This window comes from Pituophis catenifer, unplaced genomic scaffold, assembly GCF_029215685.1.
Source record: "Pituophis catenifer annectens isolate HBS135680 unplaced genomic scaffold, rPitCat1.0.hap2 SCAF_10, whole genome shotgun sequence".
Lineage (NCBI taxonomy): Eukaryota > Metazoa > Chordata > Lepidosauria > Squamata > Colubridae > Pituophis > Pituophis catenifer.
In genome coordinates, this window is record NW_027256890.1 from 6,430,295 (window position 1) to 6,443,873 (window position 13,579).

Sequence of the window (13,579 nt, forward strand, 5' to 3'; positions counted from 1 at the left end):
TGCAGTAGTCAAGGCGAGAGGTGACGAGGGCGTGAGTGACTGTGCACAAGGAATCCCGATCAAGAAAGGGCCGCAACTGGCGAATCAGGCGAACCTGATAAAAGGTCCCCCTGGTAACAGCCGTCAGATGTTCCTCCAAAGACAGCTGCCTATCCAGGAGGACTCCCAAATTGCGAGCCCTTTCAGTGGGGGCCAAAGACTCGCCCCCAATAGTCAGTGATGGAGTCAACTGACTATATCGGGATGCCGGGAGCCACAGCCACTCAGTCTTGGAAGGGTTGAGCCTGAGCCTGTTCCTCCCCATCCAGATCCCCACAGCCTCCAGGCACTGGGACATCATTTCAAGGGCATCGTTGAATAGAATAGAATAAGGAAGCAGAATGGAAGGGAAGGGAAGGGAAGGGAAAGGTAGAGAAGAGAAGAGAAGAGAAGAGAAGAGAAGAGAAGAGAAGAGAAGAGAAGAGAACAGAACAGAACAGAACAGAACAGAACAGAACAGAACAAGAAAGCAGAATGGAATGGAATGGAATGGAATGGAATGGAATGGAATGGAATAGAATGGAATAGAATGGAATAGAATGGAATAGAATGGAATAATGGAATAGAATGGAATGGAATAGTAGAGTAGAGTAGAGTAGAGTGGAGTGGAGTGGAGTGGAGTGGAGTGGAATGGAATGGAATGGAATGGAATGGAATGGAATAGAATAGAATAGAATAGAATAGAATAGAATAGAATAGAATAGAATAGAATAGAATAGAATAGAATAGAATAGAATAGGAAAGCAGAAGGGAAGGGAAGGGAAGGGAAGGGAAGGGAAGGGAAGGGAAGGGAACAGAACAGAACAGAACAGAACAGAACAGAACAGAACAAGAAAGCAGAATGGAATGGAATGGAATGGAATGGAATAGAATAGAATAGAATAGAATAGAATAGAATAGAATAGAATAGAATAGAATAGAATAGAATAGAATAGAATAGAATAGAATAGAATAGAATAAGAAAGCAGAATGGAAGGGAAGGGAGGGAAGGGAAGGGAAGGGAAGGGAAGGGAAGGGAAGGGAAGGGAAGGGAAGGGAACAGAACAGAACAGAACAGAACAGAACAGAACAGAACAGAACAGAACAAGAAAGCAGAATGGAATGGAATGGAATGGAATGGAATGGAATGGAATGGAATGGAATGGAATGGAATAGTAGAGTAGAGTAGAGTAGAGTAGAGTAGAATAGAATAGAATAGAATAGAATAGAATAGAATAGGAAAGCAGAATGGAAGGGAAGGGAAGAGAAGAGAAGAGAAGAGAACAGAACAGAACAGAACAGAACAGAACAGAACAGAACAGAACAGAACAGAACAGAACAAGAAAGCAGAATGGAATGGAATGGAATGGAATGGAATAGAATAGAATAGAATAGAATAGAATAGAATAGAATAGAATAACAGAGTTGGAAGGGGCCTTGGAGGTCTTCTAGTCTAACCCCTTGCTTAGGCAGGAAACCCTACACCACTTCAGACAAATGGTTATCCAACATCTTCTTAAAAACCTCCAGTGTTGGAGCATTTACAAGTTCTGGAGGCAACTTGTTCCACTGATTGATTGTTCTCACTGTCAGGAAATTTCTCCTTAAATTGCTTCTCTCCTTGAGGAGTTTCCACCCATTGCTTCTTGTCCTGCCCTCACGGTGCTTTGGAGAATAGCTTGACTGACTCTTCTCTGTGGCAGCCCCTAAGATATTGGAAGACTGCTATCATGTCTCCCCTAGTCCTTCTTTTCATTAAACTAGAGATACCTACAGTAGTTCTGATCTGTCCCCGTCCACACACACACACACAAACACAGCCAGTCGAGGGTTAAGGAAACACTTTGGCACACACCCAGGTCTTATCTCCAACTTGGCAGCGATTTACACACCGTCTGCCAAGTGCGTTTATTTCCACAAAACAGAAAGATAAGATACTTAGCGTACAAAAAGTCCAATCAGAATAATATTTCTCTCAGCAGTTCCGGACGAGGCTTTAGTGACTATCCAAGGTTTACTTTTGTTCGTCACAAGGATCACTGGCCACCACCCTCTATTATATAGTCTCTGGGGTGTGGTCCAGTGACTCAGTTCTAATCCCTAGCACGCCTCCTGAGCTGCTGCAATCGTTTATCACGCCTTCGGAGGTGTGCGTCCAGGAATGATGTTTCTCCCTCGCTCTCATCCGAGCCACCTGTCTCCCTGTTAATCTCCTCTCCCTCGGCCAGCACCTGAGACAGTGCCAGAGGGGAGGGGCTTGGAGAGGGAGGCCTGGCTGACTCCTCTTCCTCATGCTCGGAGCTTTCTTCCTCCGATGGGACAGGCTCAGAGGGTGGGGCCACAACAAGTTCCTGCAACCGTTCTTCATATGTTTTAGCCTTCAGTCCCCTCATCATCTTTGTTGCTCTTCTCTGCACTCTTTCCAGAGTCTCAACACCTTTTTTACATCGTAACAACCAAAACTGGATGCAGTATTCCAAGTGTGGCCTTACCAGGCCTTATAAAGTGGTATTAACACTTCACGTGATCTTGATTCTATCCCTCTGTTTATGCAGCCCAGAACTGTGTTGGCTTTTTTGGCAAAGAGTTTCATTTGTGTTTGAGCCAAATGATTTGGCCCGGATAGTTGAGTTGAATGATAGCTTTGTTTATTTTACTTATTTTTAAATCTCTCCTTCTTTTCGTCAGGTTTAGAAGAGACGTGCCCAATAGATGCAGCACGCATTTCGATGCCGTGGCTCAAATCCGCGGAGAGGTTTTCTTTTTCAGAGGTGAGCAGATGTCAGAAATACAGGAAATGTGCTAGACTTACAACCGTTCTAGGTGACACGATCAGTGCTAGAAGGGAATGGTGCTTCTGGAATGGAGATGAGGAGGAGGAGGAGGAGGAGGAGGAGGAGGAGGAGCAGGAGCAGGAGCAGGAGCAGGAGCAGGAGCAGGAGCAGGAGCAGGAGCAGGAATAGGATTATTGTGGAGTCCTTGGTGCTCCCTGATCTTAGTGGTTTCCTTGCAGACATTTCATGACCAAAGTAGGTTACATCATCAATACTCAAGTAAACCTTGCTCCCTTCTAGCACTGATGATGGTGGTTTTCTGACAGACGTTTCATTACCCAAGTAGGTAACATCATCAGTGCTAGGAGGGAGTGGGGTATTGGGAGGAGAAGGGGAGGAGGAGGAGGATTATTGTGGGGTCCTTGGTGCTCTCTGAGCTTGGAGGTTTCCTTACAGAAATGACAGTCCAGGGATAATCCAATAAGAAAGTCTTCTTACCAGTCGTTGTAGTCATTCACAATAAACAGTTCTTCTGGATTTGCAAACAATAGCATACAGCTGTTTGAATATGGTTCTGTGTATTCACACTAACTCTCAATATCCTGGGCCCATAACCAATGTTAAGGAATTCGCAGAGTAACCCTTGAATAGCAAGGGTGTGTACATGAAAGCGTTTGAGAGTAGATACGAATAAGCACAGTCAACACAAAGATACACTGAGTTGTGTTTACTTTCAGGAAATAGTAAGGCACAGTCCAATAAACGGTCCAGTCATACACATATAAAGCAGGGGATAGTAAAACAACAGTCCAGGGATAATCCAATAACAAAGTCTTCTTACCAGTCGTCGTAGGCATTCACAATAAACAGTTCTTATGGATTTGCAAACAGTAGCATACAGCTGTTTGAATATGGTTCTGTGTATTCACACTAACTCTCAATATCCTGGGCCCATAACCAATGTTAAGGAATTCACAGAGTAACCCTTGAATAGCAAGGGTGTGTACATGAAAGCGTTTGAGAGTAGATATGAATAAGCACAGTCAACACTGAGTTGTGTTTACTTTCAGGAAATAGTAAGGCACAGTCCAATAAACGGTCCAGGTCATACACATATAAAGCAGGGGATAGTAAAACGACAGTCCACGGATCATCCAATAACAAAGTCTTCTTACCAGTCGTCGTAGTCATTCACAATAAACAGTTCTTCTGGATTTGCAAACAGTAGCATACAGAGATATCAGAGAGCAAGAACAGCAAAGAGAAACAAACCATGTTTCTAGCTCCCTCTTAAGGAGATTGGCTATAGAACTAACCAATCAAGACACAATATGATGCAATACAGCAGTCTTAAAGCTATATTGATGGTTTATATATTGCCAACCCAATAAGGTAGGTAATACTCATTTCCTAACACATTTCATTACCAAACTAGGTGACATCATCAGTTCTGGAAAGGAATGGTGTTTCTGGAGTGGAGAGGAGGAGGAGGAGGATTGTAGAATCCTTGATGCTCCCTGAGTTTAGTGGTTTCCTTGAAGACGTTTCATGACCAAAGTAGGTTACATCATCAATACTCAAGTGAACCTCGCTCCCTTCTAGCACTGATGATGTTACCTAGTTGGGTCATGAAACATCTGCAAGAAAACCACCAAACTCAGAGAGTATCTGGGACACCCCCACCCCCACCCCCAGAAATGAGGAATGTCAACCTCTGCCAAATTCAGTATCCCCGTGTTTCAGCTGTCAGCGTTCCAAATTAGGCTCTCTTCCAGTGCTGACATAACAAGATGAACTTTTACCTAGTTTTGTATGCACAGAGAGTGATTCCTGGGAGACGAGGGTGGGGGCTACATTCCTGTGAAAAGAACGTGCCGGGAGGTAGAGATGGATCGGCATGATGGCCAATGGGACGTTGGGGTTGGAGAGCGGAAGAGGAGGGGGTTGGAAGGAGGGGCCAGTTGGGCTGCAATTAGAGTTAGGAATGTCGGCTATTTCTGTTCTTAATAAAAAGTGATTTATTAGAGACCCTGCGCTTGATAATGGAACTCATTTAAGACAGAACAGAAACCTGACATCAGCCTTGGAATCTTTCTTTCCACAAATTCCTCCCCTGGTTAATCTCGACCAAGTTTCTCCTTTTTTAAGGGCATCAAGCAGGAAATTTCTCATCCCGGTTTATTTATTTTATTTATTTGTTGGTTCGATTTATATGCCGCCCTTCTCCGGAGACTCAGGGCAGCTTACAATGCGTTAAGCAATAGCCTTCATACTTTTGTATATACCTGCTTAGTAGGGCTTTCGCCCCCCCCCAACGGTGTTCTTTTTTATACAAAGTCAGCTTATTGCTCCCACAATCCGGGTCCTCATTTTACCTACCTCGAAAGGATGGAAGGCTGAGTCAACCTTGAGCCTGGTGAGATTTGAACTTGGAGTAATTGCAGGCAGCTGGTGCTACTTAACAGCATTTTAGTCTGCTGCGCCACCAAGGCGCAGCCTTGACTCAGCCTTCCATCCTTTCTAAGGTAGGTTAAATGAGGACCCAGTTTGTGGGGGCAATAAGCTGACTTTGTATAAAAATATACAAAAGTATGAAGGCTATTGCTTAACGCACTGTAAGCCGCCCTGAGTCTCCGGAGAAGGGCGGCATATAAATCAAATTAAAAAAAAAAAAAAAAAAAAAAAGGCGCACCAAGGCAGTTTAGAGCTGCCATGAACGAAACCTGCAAGCGTTGGTATGCGAAGCCTGTGCCAGTCTCCCATCTCTGCATCACTCATGCCTTCCTTCCATCCTGTCAAATTAACTTCTGGAGCGCTTTGAACTTCTGAGCTTCTAAAATATCATTTAGGAGAAGAAGCCACTTAAATCAACGGCGTTTTCTCCCAAAGATATCGGAAACGAAATGGCGAGTCTTAACCCCCAACGGCGTGGTAAAAAGCCTCATTACCGATGCAAAGAAGATGCTGACTGAATCGCATTGAGTTCCTCATGAAGATGCAAAGGGGCCGCATTGGATTCCCCGGGTTTCTTCACTCTTCCCGTCTTTCCTCCGATTCCCCTTTTAGCCGTTACAAAAGGATTTATAGATCCCCACTTCCTGAGGATGGGGTGTTATTCCCACATAGATCAATGTCAAATAAAGGAAAGAAGGAGCAAAATGATATGAATTTGTAGAATGGCAATTCTTTTTTAAAAAAAATTATTTTAAACTGAGCTATTCCGCAGATGTTTTGAGGGGTTGGAAGTTCTTCAGCTTGGGCTTAATGTCCCTCAAGAGTGTAAATACAATGTCACCAGCTGCTAAAGTGTAGAAAGCCAATTGTCTCTTGAATATGTATTTAGAGGGGGGTGGGCTACCTTGACTTGCAAAACATATAAATATGTGTGTGTGTGTGTGTGTGGGTGTGTGTGTAGGTCTTTGGTTATTCGGGTTTTCTCCCGTAAAATTGGAGGTGTCTTGACAACATTTCGACGAAGTCTCATTTGTCATCTTCAGGCTGGTGTTTTCGGCTTCGTGCTTCTAGGAGCAATGTGTGTGATCGCAGCTGTTTCTTCCTTTTAACTGCCAGTGGCGGTGTGAACTGATTGGGTGGGAGCTTTGCATTTTTTGCATATATATATTAAAATGTTTTCCCACGTCGTTGTAAATAAGTTGGTTAAAATGTTTAAAACTCTGGTTAAAATCTGGTTTTAAACATTTTAACCAACTTATTTACAATGACGCGGGAAAACACCCGAGATTTTAATTTTTTGCATATGCACACCCGCAAAAACTTAAGAAGACATATATATATATATATATATATATATATATATATATATATATATATATATATATATATATATATATATAAAACTATGGTGAGATTAGGGCTCTGCCTTTAAGATGTCCTCCACTGAGCTACACAAATCTCTACAGCACCAAGGAACAGATTTAATCCTTTTTTGCTACCTTTATTTATTTTATTTTATTATTCATATTTCTATGCCGCCCACTCTCTGAGGATTCTGGGCGGATTACACCAAAGACAGTATACTAAATAGCATATTGCCCCCAACAATCTGGGTCCTCATTTTACCCACCTCGGAAGGATGGAAGGCTGAGTCAACCTTGAGCCGGTGAGATTTGATCCGCTGATCTGCTGAACTAGCAGTCAGCTGAAGTAGCTGCAGTACTGCACTCTAACCACTGCGCCACCTCAGCTCTTTTCGGTTTAGTCCAGAATCAGAATCAGAATCGAGCTGGAAGGGACCTTGGAGGTCTTCTAGTCCAACCCCTTGCTCAAGCAGGACACCCTATATCAGCTTCTTTGTGGCAGCCCCTCAAATGGAACTCTGGTGGCTCAGCAGACTAATTAACATCCACTTACATCTGCTGCCTGCAATTACTGCAAGTTCAAATCTCACCAGGCTGAAGGTTGACTCAGCCTTCCATCCTTTCTAAGGTAGGTAAAATGAGGACCCAGGTTATGGGGGCAATAAAATGACTTTGTATAAATATACAAAAGTATGAAGGCTTTTGCTTAACGCATTGTAAGCCGCCCTGAGTCTCCAGAGAAGGGCGGCATACAAATCAAATTAAATATATATATATATATTGGAATGCTGCTATCATGTCTCCCCTAGTCCTTTTTTTCTCTAGACTAGCCAAACCCAATTTCTGCAATTGTTCTTAATATGTTTTAGTCTCCAGGCCTTTAATCGTCTTAGTTGCTCTTCTCTGCACTTTTAAGTCTCGACATTTTTTTTGTAATGTGGTGACCAAAACTGGATGCAGCATTCCAGGTGGGTGGCCTTACCAAGGCTTTATAAAAGCACTTAGGCAACCTTAAGATGGATGTACTTCAACTCCCAGAATTCCCCAGGGTCTGGCTTCTCTAGATAAGACTCTATGGTTGCTGGAGCTCCGTGGGTTAGTTTAACCAAAGCTTTAAGCCAATGTTTCTCTCTCTTTTTTTTTTTAAACAAACAAATATACAACAAACAGTACATTCAGTGTATTGTAAATCAGTGTTTCATCTGAGTACATATTTTGTGTCTTCTGCTCCCTCCTCCATCATTTTCATATTGTATTTCTATCGTGCCTTTATATTTTCATTTAGATTGTTACATCATTCTTCCCAAATTTCTTATGTTTATATTAATTCATCAATTATCTAAAATTTTTATATATATATCTTCCCTAACCATTGATATAATTGCCCCCATACTTTAAAATACTCCAATTCTTCCTTTTCTTTAATTACCAATGCTAATCTATTCATTTCTGCACATTCCAATGTTTTCTTAATTACTTCTCCCTCTAAAGGGATTTTCTCTGCTTTCCAATTTTGTGCAAATACAATTCTCACTGCAGTTACAATATGTATAATCAAATAAGTATTCTCTTTACTATATTTCTCTGGCAAGATACCCAATAGGAACAGTTCAGGTTTTAGATCAATACATTGTTGTATCATTTCCTCTAGCCATGTTCTAATTTTAATCCAGTAATTCCTCGCTTCTGGACACGTCCACCATATATGATAATACAATCCTGGTATCTGATGGCATTTCCAGCATTTAGCTCAACCTTGGTAACTTTAAGATAGGTGGACTTCAATTCCCAGAATTCCCCAACCCTCCACAGCCATTGTAATTGGTTGGGGAATTCTGGGAGTTGGAAGTCCACCCATCTTAAAAGTTTCCCAGGTTGGGCAACCCTGGTCTAATGACTTCTGGAGAGGAGAGAAAGTCTAGTGGCATGCTAAATCCTCACTTCCGGTTGCCTTGTGAGTACATTGTTGTTACTGATTAGAGTTTCTCCATCCAGGCAAGTATTTTTGGAGACTGACTCGCAACAAGCATCTGGTGTCCCTTCAGCCAGCTCAGATCCATCGTTTCTGGAAAGGATTGCCTTTCAACTTGGATAGTGTGGATGCGGTATACGAGAGGACCCACGACCATAAGATAGTCTTCTTCAAAGGTAGAAGGGAACATCTCCCATGCTTTTCAGGGGTGGGATTCAAAAATTTTAGCCACCGGTTCTCTGCCCGGTTGTTGGGTGGGCGTGGCCATGGTGGGTGTGGCCTACTCAGCCTCCTGCACCATGATGGGGGGGGGGCGTTTTTGCCCTCCCTAGGCGCTGGAGGTTTTCCTCAAGCCTCCAGGAGGGGAAAAGTGGCCTCCCCCGGGCTCCGGAGGCCCTCTCAAGGCCAGAAATGGGCCTGTTCCCAAACTTCCGTAAGTTTCAGGGGGCCTGTTTTCACCCTCCCCAGGCTCTGGAGGCTTTCCTCAAGCCTCCAGGAGGGCGAAAATGGCCTCCCCCAGGCTCCGGAGGCTGGAAATGGGCCTGTTTATGGACTTACCGGAACTACTGGGAGGCCCATTTTTTGCCCTTCCAGCGCCTCCACGCAGGCCCTGCACTTACCTGGCATCCAAAACGGGCCACATGGAGGCTCCTGGGAGGGGAGGGGAGTGGATGAGTGGGCGGGGCCAGCCAGTCCTTGCAACTACCGGTTCGGCAAACCAGATGTAAAATTAACATCCAGTTCCCCTGAGCCGATCCGAACCGGCTGAATCCCACCCCTGATGCTTTTCATTTGTGACTCTCCTGTCTCCAAACGTTTGGTTTCCCCACTGTGATGAAAAGTTTGTTTCATTCCTTACTGGAGAATCATGTTGAAGGTTGTTTTCATTTTCTTAATGCCACGTGAGCTGATGCCATCATTGACTTATGGGCCATTCTGGGCCAGGTTGGCCCTGTGGGAAGCTACTGCCCTCCTAGAAGAATGAAATATTTTGAGAAATATTTTTTAAAAAGGCAGGATAAAATATTTCCCCTAAAAGAGAAATAAAAATCATAAGGGAGACAGAAACTCTGAGCCTCAGCTCCCTGCCGCCCCTCCCCCCCACAAGCAGATACTGAGCTGGGGCAGCATTAGAAATGCAGATTTAGTAATCCATTACTGCCTGCAGCAAGGTCTGGCTCTAAACAAAAGTAGGGTTAGCCTTCAGTTGCCATAGGAATTGCCCAATAACACCCTTTCATTGCATCAGCCAAACTTCAACCAAGCTTGGCTCAGGCAAACTACAAAGTTAGCTATGACCCCGTACAACAGCCAACAGAATACATGTTCTTGCACAGGAACAGGAAACTCAAGTGCAAAGCCCAAGAGAAGGTATAAATATCATATTTTTTGGAGTATAAGATGATCCGGAGTATAAGATGCTCCATAGTTTTTGGAGAGGAAAATAAGAAAAAAAAAATCTGCCTACCAGTATCCATCAGTATTCATCTGGCTAGCCTCCTGTCACTGTGTGAGAGAGTAGAGGGCTGTTTGGAAACTGAAACAATATTTGCTGTGTGAGCAACAAGGAGACAGCAAGGAGCTTGGGCGTGGCTTAGCTCAACTGTTCTGTACTAAAGCTGCATGCTGTGCTGAGCTCTGAAACTAAAACTGAAACTGAAACTCCTCTCCTCTGCTTGTGTTTTGCTTGTATTTACTACCACATTGGAAAACCTGCTTTTGGTATTGTATATTTACTTCATGTGTTATATTGTATATAAAGAGAAGTTATTGAATCCTGCTGAATCAGTTACTTGTGTGTGCTTTCTGGATGTGATGGCTGCTGCAAACTCTGTTCGCAAATAGCGAACAGCCAGGTCAGCTTCAGCACATTATTGCAGCCTAATTCAGCACAATCAGCTGATTGACGGGGGGATCGGCCTCCCGGAATACCCCCAATCAGCTGTTCCAGGCTGCGGGGATTGCCACAGACCATTGCCCCTCTGTGCCTTGCGTTTTTGGCTTCGTGGGACGCACCCAAATTTTCACCCTCTTTTACTGGGGGGGGGGTTGTCTTATACTCCAAAAAATACAGTACCCCTCTCTCTCAACTCCATGTGGTCAGCCACACTAGGACCATGTGCTTGATGGCTCTGCTTCATTAAACCATCTTTCCAATCAGTCTCCATGTTTTCAGTGTCTTTCACCCTGCTTGGAACTGAACCCAGATGGATATTTCTTCCAACAGCCCAAAGGAGGGAGAAGTAATTGCTTACTTACCTCTTTCTTCTCCCCAGGAGACCGATACTGGGTGTTCAAAGACAACAATGTTGAAGAAGGCTACCCTCGGCCCATCTCAGATTTCGGCTTGCCCCCAGGAGGCATCGATGCAGCCTTTTCCTGGGCTCAGAACGACAGGACCTATTTCTTCAAAGACAATCTCTACTGGTGCTACGATGACCACCAGCAGAGAATGGATGCAGGTTATCCTTTAGAAAGCACGCTGTGGAAAGGCATTCCCAGCCAGCTGGACGATGCCACGCACTGGTCAGATGGTGAGTTTGGACCTTCAGACAGCTTCTTTTGAGACAACTTTTGCTGGACGTAAGGAGAATGCTGTGGCGAATTGTCCCACAGTGAGTTTTCCATAATGAATTGGCCGCGTTGAGTTGGCTGTGGCAAGTTGTCCCATGGCGCGTTGGCCATGATGAATTGGCCATTTGTCAGGGTTCCCACCCATGCCCTAATTCCGTGATCACGAACCTATGGTATGCGAACCTATGGCTCCACGTGCCATAGGTGGCACATGGAGCCATATAGGTGGGCACGCGAGCTCAGCTCCAGCGCCGGCCAGCTGTTTTCTGGGTCTTCTGGGCCCACCAGAAGTCAGGAAACAGGCCATTTCCAGCCTCCGGAGGGCCTCCAGAGTGGGCAGGGAAGGCTGTTTTCGCCCTCCCCAGACTCCTAGAAAGGCTATGGAGCCTGGGGAGAGCGAAAAATGGTCCCAGTGGGCCCACAGTGCCATCGCGTGCCAAAAGCAGGGAGAGCACGGGGGTGGGTGGGTGCACACACATGCGCGACCCCATAGAATTATGGGTGTGGGCTCACACACGTGCGACCCCCCCCGCATGACCCCCACTTTTGGCACGCGAAGGCAAAAAAGTTAGCCATCACTGCCCTAATTAAATCATGAGCCTCAAGCCAAGCTTCAAAGGAAATCCAATTATTTATTAGGCGCTTCATGTTGGAACGGACCAAGTGAAGCCAACTCTGACCTCACTTAATTCGCATCCTGGCTCTGACCCTGTTTCCCCCTCCCCCCCAAAGGTGTGTCATCAGTCACATTCTCCAATGAAGCAATTTCGCGGGTCATAGGGGTCCCTCCCTCTGGCCACTGTAGGTCTGCATGGATATGACCTTGACATGGCCGGCTGGAATGTGCTTTGTTTCGACTAAAGTGCAAGTTCTTCAATGCAGCTGCAATGTTCGATTCCCCATCCCCCTGCCTATGGCAACTTGAGAGCAGGTGAGGAATGCTTTACGAGTTGACACCACGTTGGCCACATTGAGTTGAGTTGATTGTGGTGAATTGTCTCACAGCGAGTTGGCTGTGATAAATTGGCCATGTTGAGTTGTCCGTGTTGAGTTAACTGTGGCAAACTGTCCCACAGTGAGTTGGCCGTGATGAATTGGCCGTGTTGTGTTGGCTGTAGCAAATTGTCCTGCAGCAAGTTGGCCGTGATGAATTGGCCATGTTGAGTTGTCCATGTTGAGTTGTCCATGTTGAATTGACTGTGGCGAACTGTCCCATGGCAAGTTGGCCATGATGAATTGGCCATGTTGAGTTGTCCATGTTGAATTGACTGTGGCAAACTGTCCCACAGCGAGTTGACTGTGATGAATTGGCCATGTTGAGTTGGCCATGTTGAGTTGGCCATGTTGAATTGACTGTGGCGAACTGTCCCATGGCAAGTTGGCCATGATGAATTGGCCATGTTGAGTTGTCCATGTTGAATTGACTGTGGCGAACTGTCCCACAGCGAGTTGACTGTGATGAATTGGCCATGTTGAGTTGGCCATGTTGAGTTGGCCATGTTGAATTGACTGTGGCGAACTGTCCCACGGCAAGTTGGCCGGGATGAATTGGCTGTGTTGAGTTGGCCACGTTGAGTTGGCTGTGGTGAGTTGTCCATTCCATGTCTGGACCTAAACATTTCTTTCTTTCTCTCTTCTTCCAGGGGCCACCTACTTTTTCAAGGGCAAGGAGTATTGGAAAGTTACGGACAGCAATCTGGAGGCTGAATCAGGCTATCCCCGCTCGATTGCAAAAGACTGGCTGGTGTGCAGCAACATGCAGGCCGATGCGCCAGAACCAGCCGAGCGCTCCAGGACCGGGGGCCGCTCCAAGCAGGGATACCATGACGAAAGCCGATCGGAAAGCGAAGTCTGCTCCTGCACCTCGTCTTCCTCCGACCTCCCACCCTGCACCTCCCTCAGACTCTGCGGCGGCCTGGTCTTGGTCACTCTTTGGACAGCGGTGTTGGTGCACGGACCTCTATGACCGATGGGGTCGCTTTGGACTGGAGCAATTCAGGGGTTGCCAACGGATGCTGGGGATGGAACCAGACCCTGGTCTCCCCTGACGCAGTGTCGGGGGAGAAAGCGGTGTTGAGAAAGCGACATCTAAACATTCCTAGCAATGTGATGTGGAATTAATTTCAAATTCTCCATGAGAAGCAAAAGAGCATTTTTAATTATCATGATGATTATTATTGGTGTTCTGATTTCCTTCGGTTGGCTGAGGTGGGTTTACGGTTCCCTTTTTATTTCATTTTATTTTTAAGTTAACTTGCTTTTCACGCCAGATTTTGCAGGTTTCTCACTTCCTCCGGTCTCCTCTTTTCCCCAGCATACAAACCTATGAATAAAGTTTTTGACCTGCCACATAGTCATCATATTCCCACGGAGTTATTTATTCTCTTTTGCTCGGGGTATTTAAAATACATCACCACCCCTGC

At 45.2% G+C, this 13,579-nt stretch overlaps 1 protein-coding gene across 1 annotated transcript in view; it reads left to right on the forward strand.

The window, feature by feature from the left end:
• MMP17 (matrix metallopeptidase 17) overlaps window positions 1-13,377 on the forward strand; it is a 118,821-nt gene extending 105,444 nt beyond the window's left edge. Inside the window, exons 7-10 of the mRNA XM_070950844.1 lie at window positions 2,707-2,789; window positions 8,606-8,758; window positions 10,859-11,116; window positions 12,800-13,377. Coding sequence (XP_070806945.1) covers window positions 2,707-2,789; window positions 8,606-8,758; window positions 10,859-11,116; window positions 12,800-13,122 — 817 coding nt within the window. The 3' untranslated portion in view covers window positions 13,123-13,377. The remainder of the gene's footprint in view (window positions 1-2,706; window positions 2,790-8,605; window positions 8,759-10,858; window positions 11,117-12,799) is intronic.
• The last annotated feature ends 202 nt before the right edge of the window (window positions 13,378-13,579 follow it).